Genomic DNA, 27,894 nt, shown 5'->3' with positions numbered 1-27,894 from the left:
GAAAACAAAAAACCTTCCCACCCTCAAATACACACAAAAAAAATCCCCACCACCCCCAAATATATACAACCCTCCCAAATGCATTTAAAAAAAAAAAAGAAAAACTGCCCCCCCAATACATATATATCTGATAAAGCATAGAACCAAACTATCATAATGCATAACTTTTTTTTTTCTTTTCATTGTACCATTTAAAAATACATACATATAATCACGTTCAGGCTAAACATTAAGAATGTGAAGCTTGTGAACTTTGTTATTTAGAAAAACAATTAGATATCTGAAAATTCCCAGTTGGGTACAGGAAAATTAAAGAAGTCATTTTGTTTGAGACAAACTGTAACAGAATATGGCTTGGCTATAAATATTTGATCAGTTTTGAAGACAAAAAAACTTTTACCAAACCAAATCAATTCTTAGGCCTTGGTCCCGCTGCAGCTGGCGGCGCGCGTGGCCGCTGGCCACCAGCTGCTTGCCTCCGTTATGGAGGTCCCCACTGGCTCCTTCCGGCGTGACTGACTGCGTGCTGTGACGCGTCAGCCAGCCGGAGCTACAAGGAGCTTGTAGTTTCGGAGAGAGTCGCGTCACGAGACACGCAAGGGAGCAAATCCGTGTTCCCCCTCTGCTCCGAACCCCCTGCCCCCGTTCCGATTTTCCCCCTCTGCTCCGATCCCCGTTCCGATCCACTGCCCCCCCCCCCATGTGTGTATTTGCCTGTGTGTAAGTGCCTGTGTGTGTGAGTGGAGGGGAGCAGGGAGGGAAGCTGTGTGTGTGTGTATGTCTTGGGTTTTTTGTGGTTAACTTTTGGCCGGCTTGGGAGGAGGGAGGTGCGCCCAGCTAGAGGCAGAAAATTTGTATCTCCCGCTCCCTGAATCTGAGCTCCGCTGCAGCCATCCGCGGGGGGGGGGGGGGGATTTACGGGAGCAGCAGAGGTCATGAGGAGGGAGGGGGAGAGTAGCGGGTCCCTCCGCTCAAACAACGCCCCCCCGGCCGCCGCTCCCTACAGAACGCAGGTAGCGGTCAATTGCCTGTCAGCGCGCCGCCTGTCTGCAGTGCGGGCGCGCTGACTGAGGGAGCGGGGCCTTAGCCTAACACAGTGATCAGTAATAGCACCAGCAGTCTTTGCTTGTTGGTATCTGAAGAAAATAAGGAAAAGAAAGGGGGAGGAACAGGAATAATGCAGCCACTCTGTCAAAAATGAATCCAAGCTGACACTTTAAAGCCTGTTCTCTAATCTAATAAATGGACATCCTGAGGGTCCCAGAGAGGCACTGGTAGCTAGGAGAAACATAGTATGGCACGGTCGGTCTTCTAAATAACAATACGTGCCTTAGTATTTTCCTCCTAGTTACCGGAGATGAGGGGGAAGGGTGGGGCGGCATTTGCAATTTTTGGAGAGACCTAATAAAATTTTGGGTAGACCCAAAATTTAATTTAATCAAACATCTAGTATTACTCAAATTGTTTTTTTTCTCCCATTCTTCTTCCCTTTCCAGTATTTAGATTAAGATTCTCTGAGAAACTCACAGTACTTCCAAAACCCAAATATGCCGTATGTTGCAATATAACATAATTAGAAGCATTAAACAGATTGCTAGCTGTAGTTTGACATGGTTCAGTAGTGTTCCACACTGCCACTAATAAGTGATGGCAGAGACAGGCAGTGGGCGTACTTGAGATGTAGATAGGGCATTCCTTCCTCTTGGTACTGAGGCAGTGAGGCTGAGAAGAGCAGCAGAGTTGTAGGGAAGGGAGGAGGAATTAATATACAGACATTTGAGAAATGAGAAGATAACAGAGGAGGGCACAAAACAATATGAGAAAAGCAGAAATACTTGTAATAGAAGATCTAACCATGGCATATAATTTTTAAGGTTGGCAACATAAAATTCAGCAGTAAAATGTGCATGAACACCAAGGGAACTATGGAAAAATGCAATCAAGACTAACACAAAATATCCTTATATCATTCCCAGGTCACAAGGGGTGGCCATCTTTTCTTTGTGATGCCTTTTGATGTGACAACATTTTATAGAAGTTACAGTGTACAATTCTTCTGTATTTAATGAAGCTTTTGAAGTGAAACTTCCTTAGTGGCACCTCATTCGTGATGGGGCAAAAAAGAATTGTGGAGACAGAAATGAAACGGATGTGACGTCAGTGCTGGCAGTTGAGGCCGGGCTGTGTTCTGGCTCAGCCCGACCCCAACACTGACATCACACCCGCTCCACAAATCAGATGCGGCGGCGATAGCCGCCGGCGCCGCTCCTAATCGCCCCCTCCGAGCCCCCCCCCCCCACACATCGTGACATATGCGGCGGCGATAGCCGCCGCTCCTAACGGCCGCTGCCATGCCGCGCATGCGCAGTTGTGACGGCGCCGCTGATTCCCCACCCGTTCCCCGCCCATTGATATGCTGCGCATGCCCGGTAGTCATGGCGACGCTCGAGACGCCATGACTCTCCTCACAGGGACACTGAAGCCCACACTGCTCCCCGGGGCTCTATGCAGGCGCTGATCTCCTGCGGCCTCTCCTCCCGGTGCATGCCCCGGCCGAGGCATAGAACTGCTCCTGCTCCGGTAACGGGGGGGGGGGAGGAGGGGGGTGATGAGTGCGCTGCGTCCCCCACGTCCCCCACAGCACCATCAGAAGCCTCCGAGTCGGCTCCAGCTGACGATGACGCGCTTCTCCCTCTCCCCCCGCCGACACTGCCTCCATCTCCTCTGTGCCGCGATCTGGTAGGAATGGGGGGGGGGGGGGGGGGGCGGACTGCTGAAAGGGTCTGGGTGCAGGGAAAGGATAAGGGTGCTGGGGGGAGGACAAGTGTGCTGGGGGGAGGACAAGTGTGCTGGGGGGAGGACAAGTGTGCTGGGGGGAGGACAAGTGTGCTGGGGGGAGGACAAGTGTGCTGGGGAGAGTCAGGAGAGAGGGGGGCAGGACACACACACACACATACATACACACTGACACATACACACATACTGACTCACATACACACACACTGACTCACATACACACACACACACACACACATACACACTGACACACACCCCCACACACTGACTGACCCCACCCACCCCCCCCCCCACACACTGACTGACCCACCCACCCCACCCCCCCCACACACTGACTGACCCACCCCCCCCCCCCACACACTGACTGAACCACACACACACTGACTGACCCACCCCCCCCACTGACTGACTGACCCACCCACACCTCCCCCGCACACTGACTGACTGACCCACCCACACCTCCCCGCACACTGACTGACTGACCCACCCACCCCTCCCCGCACACTGACTGACTGACCCACCCCTCCCCGCACACTGACTGACCCACCCACACCTCCCCGCGCACTGACTGACTGACCCACCCCTCCCCGCACACTGACTGACTCACCCACACCCCCCCGCACACTCTGACCCACCCCCGCACACTCTGACCCACCCACACCCCCCCACACACTGACTGACACACACACTGACTTACACATACACACTGACACAAATACACATACACACTGACTGACACACACACTGACTGACACACACACACTGACACAAATACACACACACTGACTGACACACATACACACACACTGACACACATACACACAAGGAATTCACACTTAGTGCAAATAGCCAATACAGGGGATGTGTGCCGAGCACGCGCATTCTAAGTCAAATTTATTTGCGTTTTGTAACTGAAATTGTATTTTGATTTTTAATTAAAACATCACCAACACAAATACAATTTCTGTGACAAAAGTCAAAGAAGTTTCACTTACTATGCGCGTGCTCAGCACACACAGCTTTTTTTTAATTATCTGAATGCCGAGTGAAAGATATAAAATCTTGCATAATGATGAGGGTTTTGCCATGACACACCCCACCACCGCAGCCGATCTGCCGCTAGAATCCCTGCCACTTCTAAGGTAAATGTTATTACTTGTTAGGGTAGGGTGTTAATTTATGCGGTTTCAGGGCAAGGGTGTTTTAGGGCAAGGCACCATAGCGGCGAAGAGGCCGGCGGCGGCAGTGGCAGCTTCAGGCGGCGAGGTGAGTCGCGGCAAAGCACCGATGACCATTTGGTTGTGGCAAAACAGACACGACCAAATATCCTAGACCAAAAACATCCCTTCGCTTTAACACGTAAAACTAAAACAAGGCTATTCTACTACATTTCATAAGGGAAATGGAGAGAACACAACTTCTTCTGTTGTTTTTAAAGGACGTCATTTAGAATGAAGTTCATAAAAGATTTAAAAAAAAAAAATCTAATCAATAATTCAAAAAGATCAACTACATAATAAGTGCTTTAAAAATAGAAGACACTAGTAAATGCATTGTGTAGGAAAGTAAAAATCGAGAGACGATGTATTTGCACAGCACTGATGCATTGCTACAATAAAGTGAAGTAGTTCTAGGCGAATTAGAATAAAATACGGCATATCTAAAAATTGATTTAAATTTCATTGCAAGTTTACAATCTTAAAAATAAATGAGGAAAAACAATAAAACAAACTAAAGCCAAAAGGGAGCAGCTTACTTGCGCCATTATTGTACAGGTATATGTTTTTATAATTGCAGAACTGCATTATTTACAAATAAAATATATTGCACCGTGTACGTAGGTAAAAACATGAAATGGCTCAGAACAGCGGAAAATAAATACCTAATGGAAGCAAATATTACATTTAGGTACATTTTTGGCCCATTCATTTGTATGGAAAACCGTTGGAAGCACTCAAAAACATAATATACATTTTTAGGTGCCAACAGATATTAATGATTAAAAGATTTAGAACTCTTCACTATACCGCATTTATGGCAGGGAGAGAGAATGTTTTTAAGCTCCAATGAATCAGAGTGTATCAAATACCCTATAATCCCTAGAATAATGTTACCCTCACCGTTGCATCTGAATGATTTTAATGCACGTCTGGATATCTTTGTCTTGAAAGGACTCATTTCAAATCATTGAGAAGAAAACAAATAGCTGACATATGCAACCTGTCATATTTCATATTATTGTAAGCACCTAATTTTACCCGCATCAAATCTATATTTCTATCCTTCTGAATTACGTCAGAATTTAATCCTACATTTTTAAATTTGTAAGAAATGGGGATTGATCTTTCCTTCACCCCATTTGCCAGAATAGTGTCAGGAATTTACCCAGGGCCCGTGTAGAGAACCTAGAGAGCATGTCAAATCTAGGGTACATCTGTAGACTTTCACCAGTCACTACAATTATAAACATATTGGTCTTCATTATTTTATTGGCCCATTAATGCAAGGACCAGGTGACCTCACAGGAGACAGATATGTATTTTTTTTAATGAAAGTGAACCCCTTGGTTGCTGCATTGTCATCACAACTGAATATGTTAAAGGCATTAATGTGACACTGAAATCACAGGCAAAAAATATATAATATTTTGTTGCCTGAAATACAGGGAAATAAATTGACTCCCTCAGTTCAATTACAACTGCTTTTAACATTAGGAGACATCTAGCATCAAAAATATAACCAGGACAAAGTAGCAACTCTCCACATGTGCATTTAGAAATACATTGAAATCATAGAGCAGACTTTTCCAAAATGTCATTAAGGTGGAGATGTGTTTTTCTTTTTGATTTGGCTTTATTGATTTCTATTACAATCCATGGCAGCCATTGTATTCCATCCATGAAATCTTCATTTTGAGGCACAGTATCTTATAAATGAAAAAAAAAAAAAAAAAGAAAAGCAGGAATAAAGTGTTTCATGCGTAAATACCAGTTTCAAAGAGAGTCAAGAAAAAGAAATGTATTTTTGAGACAGGCAACAAGCATTTTCTGTTTTAGGATTGAGAAAGACAAACTGGATTTCATGGCAGGCCGACACCTAAACACAAATACTTACAACTATAAATATACATACACAAAATTATATTTAAACTTAGCCACACCCCACTAAGTTTAGTGCTATTGGCTGTCTGATATACAGTATCGTGTAGTCAAAAAAGACCACAAAGTATTCTAGCAATTTAGTTTAAATAAGGTCCAAGGCATTGTGTGTGACATGTGTGTATCCTCAGGAGTGTGTACTGGATAGACCCTTTGCAGGTATGCCCTCTGTGTACTAACTAACCAGAAGAAAAGCTGTGGACTGTTTTAAAAATGCACAGCCAACAAAAAAAAAATGGGGGGGGGGGGGGGGGGAGAGAAAGAGAAGAGTGGAGGGGAATTGTAAGACGAATAAAAAAAAAATATCGGACTTAAAAATTATTAAAGCTTTAGTCAGAATTATACGCTTCATATTTCCTGGGGAAATCCTTTAGCAACTGGGTTTAGATTGTTACATTAAAACCATAAACCAATCATTCAACTGTTTACATGACATTTTGTGCAAAACTTATACCTAGTTTAAAAAGCATAAGTAGCGAATGGCGAGACACACAAGAATTTCCATTAAAGGGCTTTTTGGTATTCAGGTAATGAGGCTGAAATGAAAACAACGTGTAAACGAAGTGCACTATTGCTTTGTTATAATATCCCTGGGCTCTTCAACTAGTTCTCCAAAAGGGAGCAGATCAAAATATATTTTAAACTGCTTTAATATGGCTATGTTTAATGCTTATTTACAAGCGGCAAAACTGTCCAGGAATTGCACAAGCAACAAATGGACAAATTAAAGCCAAGAGGATGCTGAACAGCAGTGGTAAAACATAGCAGAAGCTCTTTGTTGATGCATTATGTGCTATTTTGGGTTATTATATCAACAAAGTGTAACAGCTGGAAGCAACAATAAATTCAGTTGCAATTTATGCATCATTCCAGTAGACACAGCAAAATTACATGACATGACCAAACACATCCAAAGAGCAGATTAAAATCTATTGAAGATCCTTTCCTAATATTCTTCTTTTTTTATTTTATAAAGACTGTAGGCCTACATAGAAGCACTTTTATAAACAATTGGTTACATGATGTCTAATACATAGTCGAATAGATTTTAGTTATTGCAATGATCAAGTAAAATTAATAATTTGCAATGCCACTTTTGTTAACAGTTATAGACTTGTTGCAAAGAACTAGTGTCCCAAATACGTAATATTAAACAAAGGGCATGGTACAAGTCAGGATTTAAGCAAGTCAATGTATTCATTTGTTTTATATATGATCCCACATGATCTATGAATGAACAGAAAGGGGTTCTATATTTAAACATCTGAATATTATACAACAATTTGTAATAGGTTAAAAGTGGTTTTAGGCATCTAGGAACTGCAACCGACCACAAAACCAGTAGTGAATAGATATTAATTAAAAACATTTATTTAAAAATCAAAGTTGAGTTCAGCAATAACTCCTGTCCACGTTATAAAAGTGCTTGAGACTGAGCAAGAATTATGGTCAAAGAGTCTTACTGCACATAAAATGTTTCCAGATACAGAATGATCACTAGGATTATTAATTAGTAAAACAACGTATCGTTTAGGTGTGGGAGCAGCTGGATCAACGCGGTATCGATTATGCAGACAGTGGCATTCTAGTCTTCTGGAATGCGTTTCAGCAGGAGGAGGACATTTTGAACAGACACACTTTATAGTAATCTTAGTGACTGATATTAGATTACCACAGTTTACCCCATTTACTAGTTTCAAGCGAAAACTGGTATTTCTTATTTAATGAAATACCAGAGTATCTTGTACTTGTTGACATAATACAGTGACATCAGTTGATTTTCTACATTGTGCTTCTTACTGTAGTGCCGACGGTTATTCTAAAACAAATCAGTGGCAATTCCCAAAAAGACCCAGGTACATGCTGGAACATTTGTGACATTTCTGCAGAGACTAATGGCCCATTGGATTAACAGCAGGGGTCCATGGCAGTATATAGTCTTAACGTACATAACAGACCTAGAATTGTGCAAATTTGCATGGGGATTCAGTGGGAAATATAAAAGATAAGAAAAATTAAAAGGGTCACTGTTTTTTCCAGAACAGAGAGAGTGAGTGAGTGAGTGAGTGTGTGTGTGTACAAGCAAAAAGGTCAATGGACTTTCAAGTCTCCAAAAAGTGATATTTTGTGTATTAATAAATGATTGCTCTTTTAGTAAGCGTATTGCGGAATCCATAGTGACTTCAGCCATGCGGAGTCGCGCTGAGGGAAAGCGGGTGCTTTCCCTGGCCTTAGTTCTCGCGCTGTCTGGGTGCGTGTCGGGGGGCGGGCCAGTGACGTCATGGAGCGGCCCTGCGCTCCCCTCAGCACTGAAACTAAAATGTTCTGGTCGGCTAGCCCCTGTGCGCGAGCTCCTGCTAAAGCCGCTCTCATTGCGGCTGCAGGGGCTCACTGCCTAAGCGCTGACCATGCCCACGTACTAAGGAACATCAGTACCCTGCTTTGGAGAAACCCGTGCACTGTTGAAAAATGACCTTGAGTGCCCTTCCGAGAGATAGATATATACATATCACACACAGGAAGTTCCTATGCAGGACTAACCACACACTTGCACCCCGCATGGAGACAAAGCTGTCACCCACCATTCTGCTCTCTAATTTCGTGCGCCACAATGTTTAGTGTAATGCAGGGGTGTGCAAGATTTTTCAGGGGGGGCGCTGCAGTAGCAGAGGCCCTGCGCTCTTCCCCAAGGCATTCAAATTAAATGCCGTGGGATCCTGTGAGACCTCTACAATGTCCCTTACCTTGTCTATGGGGATGCGTCACCCTGGCAATGCGGCGTCAAATGCTGTCGCGGGTCACGTGACGTCCTGTTGCCATGGCAACGTGACGCCGAAGACAAGATAAAGAGGGGGCGCGAGCAGGCGGGGAAAGTTTTCTGCTCAAGACAGCTGTGCCTCATTGGGTGCAAAATAATGCACTTAGGTCACGAAAAGCCAATGACAGAGTACAGAATTAATGGCGCTAAAATGTCAACAACTATAAAAAAATAAAAAGTAAGGTACTTGGGAGTCATTTAATTAAAAGTAGGCAAGCAATGTAACAAAGCAATGGGGAAAGCCTGCAGGGTGTTAGGTTGTATAGGGAGAGGGATCAGCAGCAGAAAGAAGAGGGTGGTAATGCCACTTTCTACATCATTGGTGAGACTCACCTAGAGTTCCGAATTCAATTCTGGACACACAAATAAATTGGACATTGCGTAAAGACAGGCTACAAAAATGGTGCATGATCTCCGGCATAAGACTCATCAGGAAAGACTAAAAGGACCTGCAGTAAATAAATAAAATGTATAAGATAGAAGGGAAAAGGGGGTTTATGATTGAAACTTTCAAATACGTAAAGGGTACGGGCCAGGAGGGAAGAATATTTGATAAAAGTGCTGGAACAAGAGGTCATGCTCTGAAGCTGGAGGGTGGCAGGATAAGGCCTCAGACATAGTACAGGCACGTGTGCACTTGCCGAGATTCGTGACCTGCATGTTTGCGCGATGTGGTGGGGCGTGCCGTGGGCATGTCGATGATGTCACGGAGCTGGTTCGCCCTCATTGGGCAAACCGCTCACATGACCCGGCCGACGCGCAGCAAATTCAAACAAGGTTGTTGCACTAAGCACCGGTCGCCTGTCGCGTTTGTGAACGTGCGCACTATACACATTGCCGCCCTAGTTTTTGTTTTCGGTGCGAGAGACGTCGCTCGTGCCGTCTCCTGCACTATGGACGCAGGCTACGGGGAAATGTAAACAAGTACTTATAAGTTGTGGAATAGTCTCCCAACACAGGTGGTAAGAGGCTAATACAGTAAGGGCATTCAAAAATGCTTGGGACAGACATAAGGCTTTAAAAAATGCCAAACAAAAAGCCAAGAATCAAACAGGGTCTGAGGTTTTACAGGAGAGAAAAACAGGTAGACTAGGTTCTCATCCGACGTCAAATTCTATGTTTCTATGTTACTGCGGTGGTCACTCAAAAATGACACTAGTATTTCGCCAAAATTAATGGCATGTTACAATAAAGTATGACATGGTATAGAGACTGTTGCCAACACAAGTGTTCTATTAGCATACACATTGATGAATGACCTGCACAGCCAGGGCTTTTAGGGTTCTTTCTAACATTAGGTAAAACTGTAAATCAACTAAAAGTAGTGCGGCCCATATTATTTTTCAAAACAAAATCTGCATGTAAACAATAAATTGGCCAAAATCAGATAAAAACAAGTAATGGATATACAGCAACTAATACTAGGAATAAAATGACACTTCGAAAGAATAACCAGAGCAGCGCCTTTTAAATCGGAAGAACACATTTTTAAACCTTGTGAGGCGTTAAGAGAATTTCTAGTAAAATGTGCATGTTTTGGGGGGGGGGGGGTTACATCAACTGCAATTCAAGCAATATACAATATTTACAACAAAAAAGAAGAAAATGACTAGATCATCCAATTCAAATTGGTTTAAGAAGGAAGCACACAGATCACTCATTGAAATTCAAGCGTTTGATGCCATAAAACGAATAAAAACAGCGCTGTAAAAGAAAAAATATGCTTTCACAATGCGGTATTCTTTAGGCATTAACACAAAATGTACGTTTACATTTACAGCAAAGACAGTGTCTGTCGCGATCGCACTGCGGGTTGTCCACGCTTCCAAATGACCCCCCCATAGCGCAACCACTGCGGTTGCGTGACCATGGGGGCTGCAGCACCAAAGACAGTTCGCTTAGCTACATCTGTAGTTTAAGGATCTGTCTGAGAGCCCACTTAGGGAAAATGCTCTGCGTACATAGTGCACTGCCAGAAGCACAAGGACAACACTGCCTCCTGCGTGACTGAAATTGACAAGTACTTGCAGTCGATTTTAAATGGGCTTATAAAACATGCACTGTGTCTGCTGTGCATGGTAATTTCCAAAATGAAAGCAGTTTGTTTGAATCTAATCAATTTCCAACACAATAATAATTTAAAAACTAAATAAATAATATGGATGGATGGATGGATGGAAACATGCAATCCCATAAGCACTTCAAAACAAGAATGGTAAATTATCTAGAATAATTGTTTCACAGCTAGAGGAGGGATAGCAGATTTAGCACCATATGGGTTTACTACATTGTTTATTTTACCATCAATAGATGTAAAAACAAACGTATACATGGGGATAACCTGTAGAGCCTATGATAGAGTTGTAATTTTCTACAGCACTGTTTCACATGTCAATGTGCTATGACAACAACAAAAAGAAGAATCAGCTCATCACTTTGCCATTGTCAATATGATATTGGTAATAAATATATATATATTGGGAAGATCATTTAGAACATGATTGATGTGTTGATGTGGTCACAATCAGAGTCCCGTTTAAAGCCTAAAAGGCTGCAATGAACAAGACAACCCTTTTTCCAGGCTGTTTACACTGCCATTTAAATGATAGCTGTTCATTGCGGTTGACAGCCAGGGGGATATGAGCATACCTGGCAGCCGGGGGGATATGAGCATACCTGGCAGCCGGGGGGATATGAGCATACCTGGCAGCCGGGGGGATATGAGCATACCTGGCAGCCGGGGGGATATGAGCATACCTGACAGCCGGGGGGATATGAGCATACCTGGCAGCCGGGGGGATATGAGCATACCTGGCAGCCAGGGGGATATGAGCATACCTGGCAGCCAGGGGGATATGAGCATACCTGGCAGCCAGGGGGATATGAGCATACCTGGCAGCCAGGGGGATATGAGCATACCTGGCAGCCAGGGGGATATGAGCATACCTGACAGCCAGGGGGATATGAGCATACCTGACAGCCAGGGGGATATGAGCATACCTGACAGCCAGGGGGATATGAGCATACCTGACAGCCAGGGGGATATGAGCATACCTGACAGCCAGGGGGATATGAGCATACCTGACAGCCAGGGGGATATGAGCATGCCTGGCAGCCAGGGGGATATGAGCATGCCTGGCAGCCAGGGGGATATGAGCATGCCTGGCAGCCAGGGGGATATGAGCATACCTGGCAGCCAGGGGGATATGAGCATACCTGACAGCCAGGGGGATATGAGCATACCTGACAGCCAGGGGATATGAGCATACCTGACAGCCAGGGGGATATGAGCATACCTGACAGCCAGGGGGATATGAGCATACCTGACAGCCAGGGGGATATGAGCATACCTGACAGCCAGGGGGATATGAGCATACCTGACAGCCAGGGGGATATGAGCATACCTGACAGCCAGGGGGATATGAGCATACCTGACAGCCAGGGGGATATGAGCATACCTGACAGCCAGGGGGATATGAGCATACCTGACAGCCAGGGGGATATGAGCATACCTGACAGCCAGGGGGATATGAGCATACCTGACAGCCAGGGGGATATGAGCATACCTGACAGCCAGGGGGATATGAGCATACCTGACAGCCTGCCCCCCTTTAGTCACTGTTAATGGGTCTGTCCTAAACCCAGATTTCAACTAGATTTGTTATTTTTAGCATGGGGTAGGAAATCAGGATTTCAAGACAAATCTTACCAAGTCCAAGATAGGCCTAAAAACTCAAACCTCATTACGTTAAAAAGGAAATTCATTGAAGAATTGAATTTGGCCAATGGGATTTGTCATTGAGTAAAGAATGACCTGATGAGCAAACCTGACAACTACACTGTGTGTGTCACTGCTTTCATGCACTGCTGTCACTGGTTCTCTTATCAGGATTGGGGTGTGAAAGTAGATTTAACACAAGCAAAGATAAAAGCTGAAGATGCCAGCGTCTCCTGTGACACTCAGATGTGCAAGCCACAGTAATGGTTCAATAATGACCTCCCCACGATGTGTTACCTTCACACTGGAAGCCAGCCAGTCCCCAGATGAAATCTGTGCAGTGGTGGCAGAATGTGGGTTTGGTGAGGGTCACTTTCTTGAAGCTGTGCCCTGGGGAGGAAGGGGGTTGTCTTTGCTGCTGGCGTTTAGTCCCAGGTGAAGAAGATGATGGGATGTGATGAGGTTGCTGTGGCGGTGTCCTGCTCCTCCCCAGCTTTGGGCTGGAAGATGGGCTGCTGCTGTTGCTTCCCCCTCCGCGGTAGCCCAGATTTCCAAACCTGGATCTAGCTCCGTCCGCAGCCATCTCTCCCTCATACAATGAGAGAGCGGGACAGGAAAAGAAACGCTGCCAGACAAGGAAACGTGCAAGGAAGACAGCTTTTCTTTTTTCTTTGCCAAATACAGTGTCTGCCGGTAATTAATCCATTGGGTCTTCTACGTTGATCAAATCAATTGGTTGCAAAAAAAAAAAAATTATGAAGCCCCCTTGCTCCTAAACCAGCCAGACGAAAACAGCAATTCAAGGAGCGAGTGCAAGACGGGCTGCTCTGGGCTGACCTCGCCGTGCTGAGACCGAATCCTCCTCCCACCTCCCAGCCCGTCACTGGACAGGCTCCTCCCACCTCCCAGCCCGTCACTGGACAGGCTCCTCCCACCTCCCAGCCCGTCACTGGGCAGCCTCCTCCCACCTCCCAGCCCGTCACTGGGCAGCCTCCTCCCACCTCCCAGCCCGTCACTGGGCAGCCTCCTCCCACCTCCCAGCCCGTCACTGCGCAGCCTCCTCCCACCTCCCAGCCCGTCACTGCGCAGCCTCCTCCCACCTCCCACCTCCCAGCCCGTCACTGGGCAGTCTCCTCCCACCTCCCACCTCCCAGCCCTTCACTGGGCAGCCTCCTCCCACCTCCCAGCCCGTCACTGCGCAGCTTCCTCCCACCTCCCAGCCCGTCACTGCGCAGCCACCTCCCACCTCCCAGCCCGTCACTGGGCAGTCTCCTCCCACCTCCCACCTCCCAGCCCGTCACTGGGCAGCCTCCTCCCACCTCCCAGCCCGTCACTGCGCAGCTTCCTCCCACCTCCCAGCCCGTCACTGCGCAGCCACCTCCCACCTCCCAGCCCGTCACTGCGCAGCCTCCTCCCACCTCCCACCTCCCAGCCCGTCACTGCGCAGCCTCCTCCCACCTCCCAGCCCTTCACTGGGCAGCCTCCTCCCACCTCCCAGCCCGTCACTGCGCAGCCTCCTCCCACCTCCCAGCCCGTCACTGCGCAGCCTCCTCCCACCTCCCAGCCCGTCACTGGGCTGCCTCCTCCCACCTCCCACCTCCCAGCCCGTCACTGCGCAGCCTCCTCCCACCTCCCAGCCTGTCACTGTGCAGTCTCTTGCATTATTCTACATACAGTGTACTACACATTTTTTTTGTTATCACTTTATTATAATACTAACAAACTAGTTACAAATTGTTTTCAAAGCGCTTCTCGGATTTTTTTAAATTTGAATGTCTCTAACACTGAGATTTGCTAATACCCTGGTGATGTGCATGCAAGGAGGATGAAAAAAAAAGCGTCCACCTAGGATCAAAGTGAACTAGTGTCAGTGGCATGTTTAATGGGTTCAGTATAGTGGACTGACCGCATAAAACAAAATAAAAGAAGATTGAGCATGTTTAAAGTGTCCATTAAATCAAAAAATCAAAATGGTTTGGATTTTTCCTAATCTATTTTCAGATAAAACTTGTTGTAAACTGATGTATTTGCAGCGAGTGGCAGACTTACGTTTTTGCCGCCTATAGGCTCGGGGGCGGCCATCCTCCGCAGCATAGCAACGTCATGACGGCATGTGATGCCGCGTTACCATGGCAATGCGATGTCAGGCTGCGGTCCCAGTAACTGCCACAGCGCACGGCGTGCACTGTGCGTGTAAGCACCACCCCTAAATGGGGCCGGGCCCAGTAGTTACCTTCCCGCTGAAGGTGCAGCTGCGCCGTACTGCAAGGTTTTTTACAACTCAATGAAATTGAGTTTAGACCTTGTGACGAAGGCGTGGCCACGCCCCCGCCGGCGGTTCACCCAATGAGGGCGAACCAGCCATGTGACGTGATGGCCACGCCCCGTAAATCCCTGAGCCCCCTCCTGTCGCAAGCTCCCTCCTAAAAAAAACGCAGATCGCGGTTAGCGCTGTGCACGCGCCGCCCCCCCCCCCCCGCCGGGCGCGCGTGTCACAGTGATGACTGGGACCGCAGCCTAACATGTTGTCATGTGACGTCAGCGGGACTACGCGATGCTACAGGAGGGGGTCCGCTCTGGAAAAGGTAAGACACACAATGCTCTAGGGAGGCTATACCCTAGCCAGCCTTATTGGAAATCGGTCTTTGTATGCAGCTAAATTTTGACATACTGTAGGCTTTTAAACCTTTGTTGCTTTGTTAATATAATTATGCTGCCATAGTTAGCCAAAGAGATACAGTGAAAAAAATTGTAATTACCAAGCAACATTTTTAATGAAATGTACCCTGAAGAAATTAGAAACATAAGTTTTTACAGAGAAAACAAATAAGTGCAAATTGTACATTGAGTGATTGCATCTAAAGAAGCATTTAGTCAGGATTCACTAAACTCTAATAAAGATTTAAAGTGCTAAATCTGGCGTTAATTGCTATTGACTTAAATAGCACTTAACGCAGGATCAAATGTTTTACTTATGTGAGATTGCCCTTTTAAAACCAAGAATGGTACCCCAAACGGTCCTAAAATTAATTTAAGATGTGTTGACGCATATATAAATGTAGCCATGCCTGGTTTTAGCTACCAGTTTGCACTCCCAGACATGCAAGCCATGGTAACAGTGCAGGCAGTGTCAGGACCAATCCTGGGTTTTCCCCACTCTAAGCAGCTTTCTTGAGTGACAAGGGAGGAGGTGGGCTAAGGCCTGTGTTCTGCCCAATCTGGGCTCAGACCTTGAACCCTCCCCCTCTGGACTTAAGAGGCTGCACATCTAAATTCAGTCAGTGTCTCTTCCCTTGAAAGAGACAGGTAGTTACGCAGAGGCGTGCTGGGATCTGACACCTGCTGTCCCCTCCCCTTTGGGCAGTGAGGAGTGCTACCTTTCCCCTGACTCTATTAGGAAGTCAGGGCAGAGCAAGGATTGCCTGGGGTGAATGTCCAGGGACTATCCAGAAGGTGAAGCCAGAGAAGTATATTCTGTATCTAGTGTATGCTGTACAGAGGCAATAAAGTGTTCCTCAGCATCCTGTGAACCAGCAGGTAATCAGCATTATGCACCATGTAATGGCAGAATCTCACAGAGGGTGGAGGAAACAAAACCTTTACATAGATATAGCCTAGGCCTCCGGCCCCTATCCTTCTTCTGGTCCCTAACAGTATAAGTTCTGTTAGGTACAGGTTCTGTGAGGGATAAGCTTTTCCATAAGGCCTAGCTTGTTGCAGCCTGGATGCATTGTTACTGTATCCAGGGGCGGGCTTTGCAACAACCTGAGAGTGTCATCCCTGGGAGGATACTGGCTGGGTCACATGCAACAGATGTGATGCCTGTCAGTATCAGACCTGCCCTGTTGTGGGCAGGGTTAGAAGCCACACCCTGGGGATAGATACTGACACTCTCCCAAAAGTCAGGCAGTCTGTCTCCCCCTCCCCCTGTGGAGTGGGAGTATGTTTATCCTGTGGGCCATCAAGGATAGGGAGCTGGATGGGGCCTACAGGGCCATATACAAGGGGATTGTTGCTCCAGAAGTGGATGCTGTGAATCTGCCTATGCATTAATAAAACATTGTTGGACTATATCATGTGGCTGTTTTCTGGGACATTATATGAGTGCCTGTGTGGACCATCCTGGTTATACCAGAATCCTCACTGGATGGAGGCGCTGCAGCATTGAAGAACTACTGAGAATCTGTCCTGATTTCTCCCCACACCACCGCAGAGTATCTCAAGACCTGCTGTATACACCCACACAGGTATACACCCACGATCTCACACAGGGTGGGGGAAAAAGTGCTACATAAATATGATTTAGGAATACAAATACAGCGATATCCAATAACAGCTCAAACAGGCTAAAAAAAAGAAATTACACTAAAACAAGGCAGACTTTATGCATATTAAATCAAGTACAATACAAAAAAAAATCCAAAACGCACCATCACAATTTACAAAGTAATAAAATAATACATCATCGATCCCAAAAAAAAATCAAAGCCAAAATATCATAGTTCAGGCATAATAGGACTCGCCATTGTAAAGCCCCTTTGTACCCCTGTCCACCATGACTCAGAACCATAAAATAGTGCTAATCTTTTACTCCCATTCATGTGAATTGTAGTAAAGGTGTGCTACAGCTTAGCACCCATTTGTGGATCTGAGCCCATATGGGCTATTAATGGATATTGCAATTTCTGTTTACTTCTGGCATTTCAATAACACATCACAATATTTTTGTCATATATTTTTCATTGGATTTATTATCCCAGCCTGCAGGATGTATTCTTTAGACCCAGCACATTTTGAAGTTGCTGATATGATTTGACAAGTAGAAAAAAAGATTTGTAAGCGATTCTTAAGCGTTCTGTAGACTTATAATAATAAGGGGATTTTTTTTATATTGACTTTCATTAGCCATGTTAGAGTTGATTTGTTAAGTCTCCTGGCTGCGAAACCAGGGTTAAATAGAGCAACAAAAACCAATACCAAATCTCAATGGGACTTGTCTTTTCATAAATATGGAGCTGTTCTTTGCACCAGTTTTGCAGCTGGGAATTTGTGCTAAACAGACCCCATATGCAGGGCCCATGCTAGTGGCCCTTATTGAACAAACTTGATGTACATGTAACAGTGTTTCCCCCACCTGGTGGGAGATTTGGCCATTACGGTTCGTGTGGTGCATGATACCTGCTGGTAACAGGAGGGCTGAGTCGTCCGCCGGTGGTAGTGGGAACACAGGACTAGGCTTCTGGGGTTAAGTACCCTACATATCTCTTTAGCAGTGCAGCGCCTCCATCCGCCGTAGGCTCCAGGGAACTGAAGGTGATCTCCCATGGTAGAACGATTTCCCCTCCCCCAGTAAGGTCACACACCAGGCAGGAGGTATAACAACAGGAACGGTTTATTGTTCTCACTGTACAGCACAGTAACAAGGCAGGGTTCTGCCCAATGCAGCAACTGTCAGCTACCCACTGAAGGATGGTCCCTGGACAACCACTACGGTCACAGGCCCCCACAGCTGTCCTGGCTCTTTCCTGCTCCTCTTGCAGGGGCAGAGGTATGGTAAACATTCACTCTCCCCAAAGGGAAGTGGACCAGAGAAGGCCCAATAATCAGGCTCTTGGCTGTGTGACCTGCCTCTCTCAAGGGGGTAGAGGCACTACTAAATTTGGGGCGGCACTGCCCTTAAGTATAGCCAGGAGGAGGGCACCAGGTCCGTCCCATGATTGGTCATGCTCAGGCCTGATTTCACTGCCTCCCGCTGTCACTTCAGTGCAGCATCAAGGAGGGGGAAAACCCCATATAAACTACTGGCAAGGCCTGCTTGTACCAGGACTTACTGCCAGGAGGAAAAGCAGATTAGTAGCCATAGATGGCATGGCTACATACAGTAGTTTGGTGTCTCAGTCCTGCACTGCCATATCACCCTTCCGTTCAAGTGGAAAAGTTTTTTAACAAAGAATTGGAAAAAAGCCAACTCTATAGCAAATAGCTAAAGGGCCTAACACCTCTGCATCAAATTTGCAGGCAATCAGGCACAGACATGACTGCTTTTAGTATATTGAGTGTGTGAGTATATTAGTTATAAGTAACAAACAGCTTATGAAATTACTGTATATATATATATATATATATATATATATATATATTGTGACAGAAACCAGGGGATGGTAATAAATTCCGTATATAGGGCTCCCAGGATACTAGACAGTTTCTATCCTGTTTGGCCTGGGAGTGCAGCCTTATAATACATACACTCCATCCCACAGTTTGGCAAGCGCTGGAACTGAGGGATGAGAGATCCAGACCAGAGTTTGCTGCCTGATTTCTGTCACCTGTCATGCTAATTAGGAATCAGGTATGAAAGACTGATTTCCTGTTTGCTCTGGTCTCCCCACAAGAGCCAGGAGGCTGGAAGGCTGCTGAACTACAGAGGGGAGAAGCCTCTTCCCCAAACAGGTTCAATCTTTCTGTTCATTTGTGTAAGACTGCAAAAGTACCGTGTTTTGATGTTGGAAGTGGAAAAGCCACTTCCAACCCTGAGTCAGGGATATCTAAGTTAAGTTATCGCTCAGGTGAGCAGCTTTTGTTTTGATCTGTTTTCTGTTGTATGCACTGTGGCAGTCTCAGTGCCTGGGACTGAATAAACCAGGCATAGCCTGTTTAAAGGAACAGTACGTGACGCCTCATCATTTAACCTACCCTAAAAGACCGCGTTCTAAACAGTCCCGGACAAACGACGGAGCCCCGGAGTAAGCCGTTTGTCACATATGGTGGAGAATGCGGGCAGAGCACTAGGGGGTCTGCGGGTTGAAGAACTTTGAAAAAAAAAAAAAAAAAAAGTTTTTTTCATCCTCTGCAAACAAGATGGAAGACGTGGTGGGTGCACTGGTACGCAATGTCGCTGCCCAGAAAGACACGAATGAAACCCAGCAACAGCTGTTAATAGCCCAGCAAGAAACCAATGCAAACCAGCAGCAGACGAATGCAGCCCAGCAACAGCTGCTAATAGCCCAGCAAGAGATTAATGCCAACCAGCAACAGGCGAATGCAAACCAGCAACAGACGAATGAAGCCCTGCAAAACGCGAATGCAAACCAGCAAGAGACAAACCGCTTGCTGAGAGAGGAGCAACAGCGGTTCGCTCAGGGCTTACAGCAGGAACTCGAGATCCTGAGGGGGACTATCAGTAACCTTCCACTGGCAGTGGCAGCCCCAGTTCCGAAAATGACCAGGGCAAGCCACTACCTTCAGAAGATGGGACCCTCGGATGATGTGGAAGCCTATCTTCTCACGTTTGAACGCACGGCACAGAGAGAGGGATGGCCAGAAGCTGAGTGGGCTGGTCTAATCGCACCCTTCCTAAGCGGCGAACCCCAGAAGGCTTACTTTGATCTAGAGCCAGCCGAAGCTAACGTCTATGCAAAATTGAAGTTCGAGATCCTCGCCCGCCTCGGCGTAACCACGGCTGTTCGCGCCCAAAGGTTTCACGCATGGTCCTTCACGATGGATAAAGCCACCCGAAGCCAGATGTATGACCTCATCCACCTCGCCCGGAAGTGGCTACAACCCGAGATCAACTCAGCCAGCCACATCGTGGAACGGTTGGTCATGGACCAGTTCTTGAGGAAACTTCCCTCTGCCTTACGCCGTTGGGTCAGTCGGAGTGACCCCCACAATGCGGATGAGCTTGTGGCCCTCGTAGAAAGGTACAATGCAGCAGAAGAGCACCCGCAACCCACAGTCGTGGAGCAACCCCACTACCCGAGGTTCCAGGACTCTTCCAGAGACGGTAAAAGGGTACCGGGGTTAAGGGGCGCTGAAGAGCGGCGACCACCTTCACGCAGCACCAGCAACAGTGGTTCGCACACTAAGGGCAATAGCCAACATGGGGAGCCGGGAAAAGGCTCTAAGTGGGACACAGACTATGTACCTAAATGTGTAAATTGTCATGAGAGGGGCCACACAGCAAAAATCTGCCCACTAAATGATGAGCCCATGCAATGCAACAGCGTGGAACCTTATTCGCTGTTGTCCCAATGTATGGGCCCTAGCCCAGAGGACCCCTTGAATAACCATCTGTGGGCATTTGTAAAGGTTAATGGTAAGAGGGTTCGGGCACTTCTTGACTCTGGGAGCATGGTCACACTAGTGTCCGAATACCTCTTGCCCATTAAGAAGAAACAGGGAAACAGTTCACAAAGAGTGGCAATTTGTTGTATACATGGGGATAATCATGAATATTCCACTGTTGATGTTTTTTTTGAAACAGAGTTTGGTTCTTTAGATTTCAAGGTGGGTATTGTACCCAAACTGGCACATGATGTGTTAATAGGGACCGACTTTCCCCATTTTCTAAAAATGTGGTCCCCCGCTCAGAATAGCGCCCAGAGTTCAATAGCGGACCATAACGAAGTATTAGAAGAAACAAATCCTTTCCCTTTTTCAGAAATGGAGGTTGACGAGGGCCCAAATAAGAAGGGGGAAAAGGAGGAGTGCTGTAAAATTCCCTTCCCCATCACTACTTTGGTAGGGAATACCCCAAATCAAGATGTTGAGCAGACACTTACCAACCCAGAACCGGATAAGACCCTCGCTGACCTAGAGGTCAGTCCTGGGAGTTTTAAGAAGGCCCAGTGGGAGGACCCCACATTAGCGGTAGCAAGGGGAAATATACGGGACCAGAATAGTACTCCTGGCCAACCAGATTGGTCACTTGCTTACCCCTACTTCGAGGTAGAGAGCGACCTAGTATATCGGGTTGATAAAAGGAAATCAGTTACAACTAAACAATTGTTGGTACCACGGACATTCCGTAACGTAGTATTACACCTCGCACATAGTCATCCATTGGGGGGACACCTAGGGGTGGAAAAGACAAAAGAAAAGGTTCTCCGAAGCTTCTATTGGCCTGGGGTTCTGGCAGAAATTACGAATTATTGTTCCTCATGCCCAGAATGTCAGATCACCGCCCCGTTCAAGGCGTACCGCAGCCCATTGGTACCCCTTCCCATAATAGAGGTACCATTTGACCGGATTGCTATGGATCTAGTAGGACCCCTAATAAAGTCTGCTAGGGGACATCAGCATATATTGGTAATATTAGATTATGCCACCCGATATCCGGAGGCAGTTCCCCTACGTAGCACCTCAGCTAAAAACATAGCAAAAGAGTTAGTAGTTCTGTTTTCCCGGGTCGGGATTCCTAAAGAGATTCTATCTGACCAGGGAACACCATTTATGTCCCAAGTAACGAAAGAGCTATGTAAACTCCTAAAAATCAAGCATCTCAGAACCTCAGTCTATCATCCACAAACAGATGGTTTAGTGGAAAGGTTCAATAAAACCTTAAAGAGCATGTTACGGCGGGCGGTTGATAAAGATGGGAAAAACTGGGATTGTTTGTTACCGTACCTGTTATTTGCCATTAGGGAAGTTCCCCAATCATCCACAGGCTTCTCCCCGTTTGAACTATTGTATGGCCGACACCCAAGGGGCTTACTGGATATAGCCAAAGAGACTTGGGAACACGAGGTTACCCCTTACAGAAGTGTAATAGAGCATGTTGCCCAGATGCAGGACCGCATTGCTGCAGTCCTACCCATAGTGAGGGAACACATGGAGAAAGCTCAAGAAGCACAGAGGAATACATATAATAAGGGTGCTAGGGTCAGAATTTTTTCTCCAGGTGATAGGGTACTAGTTCTGGTTCCCACCGTGGAGAGTAAATTCCTTGCTAAATGGCATGGGCCATATGAGGTCTTGGAAAGAGTGGGAGAAGTAAATTATAAGGTAAGACAGCCAGGTAGGAGGAAACCTGAGCAAATTTACCATATAAACCTACTCAAGCCCTGGAAAGATAGAGAAGTCTTGTTAACCCTAGTACCCCCAGGTCCGTCAGAGAATCAAGAAACTGACCCAGAGGTTAGCATAGCTGAAACCCTGTCTGTTCATCAGAAACGAGAGGTTCAGAATTTAGTGAAAAGAAACAAAGAAATCTTCTCTATACGGCCAGGTAGAACTAGCGTAATTGAACATGACCTAGTCTCTGAACCGGGGGTCCGAGTTAACCTTAAACCGTACCGAATCCCAGAGGCCAAAAGAAAGGCTATAAGTTTAGAGGTTAAAAAAATGCTAAAACTAGGTGTAATTGAGGAATCCCAAAGTGGGTGGAACAGCCCTATAGTCTTAGTCCCAAAGCCAGATGGTACAACAAGGTTTTGTAATGACTACCAGAAACTAAACGCGGTGTCAAAATTTGATACTTATCCTATGCCCAGGGTAGATGAACTTGTAGAGAGACTGGGCAAAGCCCGATATCTCACAACCCTAGACCTAACAAAAGGGTACTGGCAGGTTCCCCTCACAGAAAGGGCAAAAGAAAAGACAGCCTTCTCAACCCCAGACGGCCTCTTTCAGTATAAGGTGTTGCCTTTTGGCTTACATGGAGCTCCCGCCACATTCCAAAGAATGATGGATAAAATTTTAAAACCACATGCTCGGTATGCTGCTGCCTACCTGGATGATGTGGTAATCCATAGTGAAGATTGGCAATCCCACCTTCCAAAGGTCCAAGCTGTGCTTGACGCAGTCCGGTCTGCTGGACTAACTGCTAACCCCGCTAAATGCACTATTGGTCTGGAGGAGGCCAAGTATCTGGGATATTCTATTGGCAGAGGTTTACTCAAACCCCAAACACTCAAAGTGGAGGCGATACAAAATTGGCCAAGGCCAGTTACAAAAAAACAAGTAAGGACCTTTTTGGGGTTAATTGGGTACTATAGAAGGTTTATTCCCAATTTTGCAACTAAGGCAACCCCATTAACTGACCTCACAAAAGCAAGAGGACCGCTAATGGTAAAGTGGTCCCCCGAAACCGAACAGGCCTTTAGAAGCCTGAAAGAAGCTCTCTGTGCCCAACCAGTGTTGGTCACACCTGACTTCTCCAAAGAGTTCGTAGTCCAAACCGACGCATCTGAGGTAGGGCTGGGGGCGGTACTCTCCCAGGAGTCTCAAGGTGAGGAGCACCCCATCCTTTATTTAAGTAGGAAACTAAATCCCCAGGAGAAAAATTACTCCATAGTAGAGAAAGAGTGTCTCGCAATAAAGTGGGCTGTAGAGACGCTCAAATACTACCTGTTGGGGAGAAAATTCCGGTTGGTCACAGATCATGCACCCCTTACCTGGATGTGTCAAAACAGGGAAAAGAATGCTAGAGTGACCAGGTGGTTCCTAAGCCTACAACCCTTTAAATTTTCTGTGGAACACAGGTCAGGGCACAAACATGGCAACGCTGACGGGTTGTCAAGGATGCACTCCCTAATATCCATGGTCGCTCATCCCTCGAGGTCTGAGCTGGGGGGGAGGATATGTGACAGAAACCAGGGGATGGTAATAAATTCCGTATATAGGGCTCCCAGGATACTAGACAGTTTCTATCCTGTTTGGCCTGGGAGTGCAGCCTTATAATACATACACTCCATCCCACAGTTTGGCAAGCGCTGGAACTGAGGGATGAGAGATCCAGACCAGAGTTTGTCTGCTGCCTGATTTCTGTCACCTGTCATGCTAATTAGGAATCAGGTATGAAAGACTTATTTCCTGTTTGCTCTGGTCTCCCCACAAGAGCCAGGAGGCTGGAAGGCTGCTGAACTACAGAGGGGAGAAGCCTCTTCCCCAAACAGGTTCAATCTTTCTGTTCATTTGTGTAAGACTGCAAAAGTACCGTGTTTTGATGTTGGAAGTGGAAAAGCCACTTCCAACCCTGAGTCAGGGATATCTAAGTTAAGTTATCGCTCAGGTGAGCAGCTTTTGTTTTGATCTGTTTTCTGTTGTATGCACTGTGGCAGTCTCAGTGCCTGGGACTGAATAAACCAGGCATAGCCTGTTTAAAGGAACAGTACGTGACGCCTCATCATTTAACCTACCCTAAAAGACCGCGTTCTAAACAGTCCCGGACAAACGACGGAGCCCCGGAGTAAGCCGTTTGTCACATATGGTGGAGAATGCGGGCAGAGCACTAGGGGGTCTGCGGGTTGAAGAACTTTGAAAAAAAAAAAAAAAAAAAAAAAAAAGTTTTTTTCATCCTCTGCAAACAAGATGGAAGACGTGGTGGGTGCACTGGTACGCAATGTCGCTGCCCAGAAAGACACGAATGAAACCCAGCAACAGCTGTTAATAGCCCAGCAAGAAACCAATGCAAACCAGCAGCAGACGAATGCAGCCCAGCAACAGCTGCTAATAGCCCAGCAAGAGATTAATGCCAACCAGCAACAGGCGAATGCAAACCAGCAACAGACGAATGAAGCCCTGCAAAACGCGAATGCAAACCAGCAAGAGACAAACCGCTTGCTGAGAGAGGAGCAACAGCGGTTCGCTCAGGGCTTACAGCAGGAACTCGAGATCCTGAGGGGGACTATCAGTAACCTTCCACTGGCAGTGGCAGCCCCAGTTCCGAAAATGACCAGGGCAAGCCACTACCTTCAGAAGATGGGACCCTCGGATGATGTGGAAGCCTATCTTCTCACGTTTGAACGCACGGCACAGAGAGAGGGATGGCCAGAAGCTGAGTGGGCTGGTCTAATCGCACCCTTCCTAAGTAAGACTGCAAAAGTACCGTGTTTTGATGTTGGAAGTGGAAAAGCCACTTCCAACCCTGAGTCAGGGATATCTAAGTTAAGTTATCGCTCAGGTGAGCAGCTTTTGTTTTGATCTGTTTTCTGTTGTATGCACTGTGGCAGTCTCAGTGCCTGGGACTGAATAAACCAGGCATAGCCTGTTTAAAGGAACAGTACGTGACGCCTCATCATTTAACCTACCCTAAAAGACCGTGTTCTAAACAGTCCCGGACAAACGACGGAGCCCCGGAGTAAGCCGTTTGTCACAATATATATATATATATATAGCCACGTGCCCTCTTACTGCTGGGGAGGGGGGACAGCTGCGGTGTATGTGAGAGGCTCCTAAGGGACATGCAGGTAGAATGTTGACACAAGCTGTTACTGGCAGTTACTGGCAGTTGGAAGAAGGGGAGATCCATTGAGGTGCAGTGCTCCCCTTGGACTAGGACTAGGGTTGTCTCTTACGTCTCAGCTAGGTCCAAAGTCCCCTTTTATATTGTGGCTGCTATAGGGAAGACCCCAGACAGGGACGTTACCCTTAAGCTTATAGGGTCAGGTGTAGTAGCACCAGCTAAAGAGACGCCACGCGGTGACCTGCGGCCAGCGGTCTGGGATCAGACCACAGGCAACTTTAGATATTAAGGGACACCCTACAGCTGGCGTTCCCTCGAGCAGACGCCTATGCGGACCAGAGAGAGAGGATTCAGCAGACGTCGTGGGATCAGACGGATCCTTTTTGCTCATTCAACGGTACCTGGGTACAGGAGTGCCCAGGGAGGTAAAGTACACCAACGGTCCACAGGGGTAGCACTACTCCCTACACTTGGGTGGGAATGACTCTCATTGGGGGAAAACACCAGGGGTATTGGTGCAAGCACCCTATGTACTTTGGGGAACACACATCCTGTTGTTATTGTACTGTTAAATATATGTGTTATGTGTTAGTAAAATAAGTAGTCATACCAGTGTATGTGTATCTTTATTCATTGACTACATTGTTTCTGAGAGGGATTATCCTGCAGTGCTGGGATCCTTCCCAGGTGGAGGTGCTGCATACCGATATAACTCTATCACCCCAGGCTCCCAGTGGCGGAGGATTAGGCCTCCTGTACACTCAACAGGAATTCAGCAGGCGTAGTTCTCTTAATCACAGGGAAAGGGGGATATATATATATATATATATATATATATATATATTGGCATACAACACAAAGAGGAATACCGCATCAAATCAAACCGAGAATATATAAAGTCTAAACCAAAACTGAATGTTGCGTATTAGAATAATAAGCAACCTCTGCCGGTGGTGCTGGAGGGAACAAAATAACAAATATAAACCACAAAAGAAAAAAGTAACCATCACAAAAAGCACTCAGACATCATGTACCAAAAATACTGAAAAAAACTTTAATTGCGTAAATTGAATCAAGAGCACTAAACAACACACATCACATACACAATAAAAAACATCAACTGACTAGAAAAAACCTCCCAACTGAACTCTAAATGAAACAGAATAACAGAAACTAACTAATCGCCAAAGGACAAGGGCGCATAAATGAATGAAATCCCCTAATAGAGTGATGACCCAAACTGGGGACAAAGTACCCAGTGGGGTTACAACCGGTCGGTTATAACACAAAAAAAAGGGGGGAAAAGTACCAAAAGAAGGTTATAATAAGCCCATACTTAAAGATCTGCACTCTGATGGCTCAAAATTGAACCATGACACATAATTGATATGGCAACATTCAAAAGGACACCCACAAATCCACATACATGCAAACAGAATAGTAGGTCAAAAAAACTCATGCGCACATATCTATGAACTGTCAAACCTGCCTGGACATGTAGAGGCTGCAAACATTGCCTGCAAGGGTAAAAAACAAAGAATACCCAAAAACCCAGATCAGGATGAACAAAAGACAGAGACACCAAGATTAGATGTCAGTGCAGTGAGTAAGGCTATACATGGATAGCCAAAGGTGTACAAATATACTCAGCTGAGGCAAATAGATGACCATGCATGAATGAAGTGTCCTTCTAGTGGTCACCAAAACCCAGGCGCAGAAAATAAAGTGTCCAGCAGCTGAGTTCTAGTAATTTCAAACGTCCATGAGAGAGTCAGTGGTACAGTAGTCAGATAAAACCCACTGACACGTTTCGGCCCGACAGCCTTCTTCCTAGAAGAACTTCTTTCCTAGAATTTGTACCCCCACGTAGGGGGGCTGTGGATAGAGATACTGCACTCCTTAGAAGGGAGGCTTTCTGGATATTTCTTCTTAGGACATATACGGAAGGTGGTCTCAACGAACAACTAAACCTGAAATGTTTCCTTGATAGGCGGTGATTGTGCATTTTTTTGGTGGACCTGCATCTATGGATCTCCTGTGATGTTTAGTGACCTTTTTATACATTATCCTTGTCAGGAGATAATACTGCTTTATATGTGCCTTATCAGAGCCAGCTTGTGATGTCTTATTTCGTCCATGTATGTTTTATGTATATGTCTTTGCTGTGTGTCTTTGTCTTTTGAGTTCTTTATCATGTATCATGTTTATAGGTTGCATTGTACCACTTGTTTATACACCATTGGTTGTTATATGTTGTGAATATTGGTCTTAGGGTTAGGGTTTTTTACAATGGGTTTTGCCTGCCTTTTCTGAATCACTGGCAGATGCTGTGGTCACAGTTTTCATTTTTCTCTCTTTTGATGATTTGTTTGGGCTTTGGGTAGATTGTTCAGTCTTATAAGAGATTGATTTGTCTATTTGCGCATGTGGAGAGTCTCGC

The 27,894-nt window shown here is 46.1% G+C and overlaps 1 protein-coding gene and 1 long non-coding RNA gene across 2 annotated transcripts in view; one reads left to right on the top strand and one right to left on the bottom strand.

The window, feature by feature from the left end:
* The window catches only part of DGKQ (diacylglycerol kinase theta), a 157,586-nt gene extending 144,212 nt beyond the window's left edge, over positions 1-13,374 (bottom strand). Inside the window, exon 1 of the mRNA XM_075594267.1 lies at positions 12,788-13,374. Coding sequence (XP_075450382.1) covers positions 12,788-13,073 — 286 coding nt within the window. The 5' untranslated portion in view covers positions 13,074-13,374. The remainder of the gene's footprint in view (positions 1-12,787) is intronic.
* A 2,842-nt stretch (positions 13,375-16,216) lies between these two features.
* The window catches only part of LOC142469585 (uncharacterized), a 32,310-nt gene continuing 20,632 nt past the window's right edge, over positions 16,217-27,894 (top strand). The window contains exon 1 of the long non-coding RNA XR_012789064.1: positions 16,217-16,737. This is a non-coding gene — a long non-coding RNA (uncharacterized LOC142469585). The remainder of the gene's footprint in view (positions 16,738-27,894) is intronic.

This window comes from Ascaphus truei, chromosome 1, assembly GCF_040206685.1.
Source record: "Ascaphus truei isolate aAscTru1 chromosome 1, aAscTru1.hap1, whole genome shotgun sequence".
NCBI lineage: Eukaryota > Metazoa > Chordata > Amphibia > Anura > Ascaphidae > Ascaphus > Ascaphus truei.
Note: the sequence above shows the minus strand (reverse complement) of the source record. Positions and strands in the feature narration are given on the sequence as shown.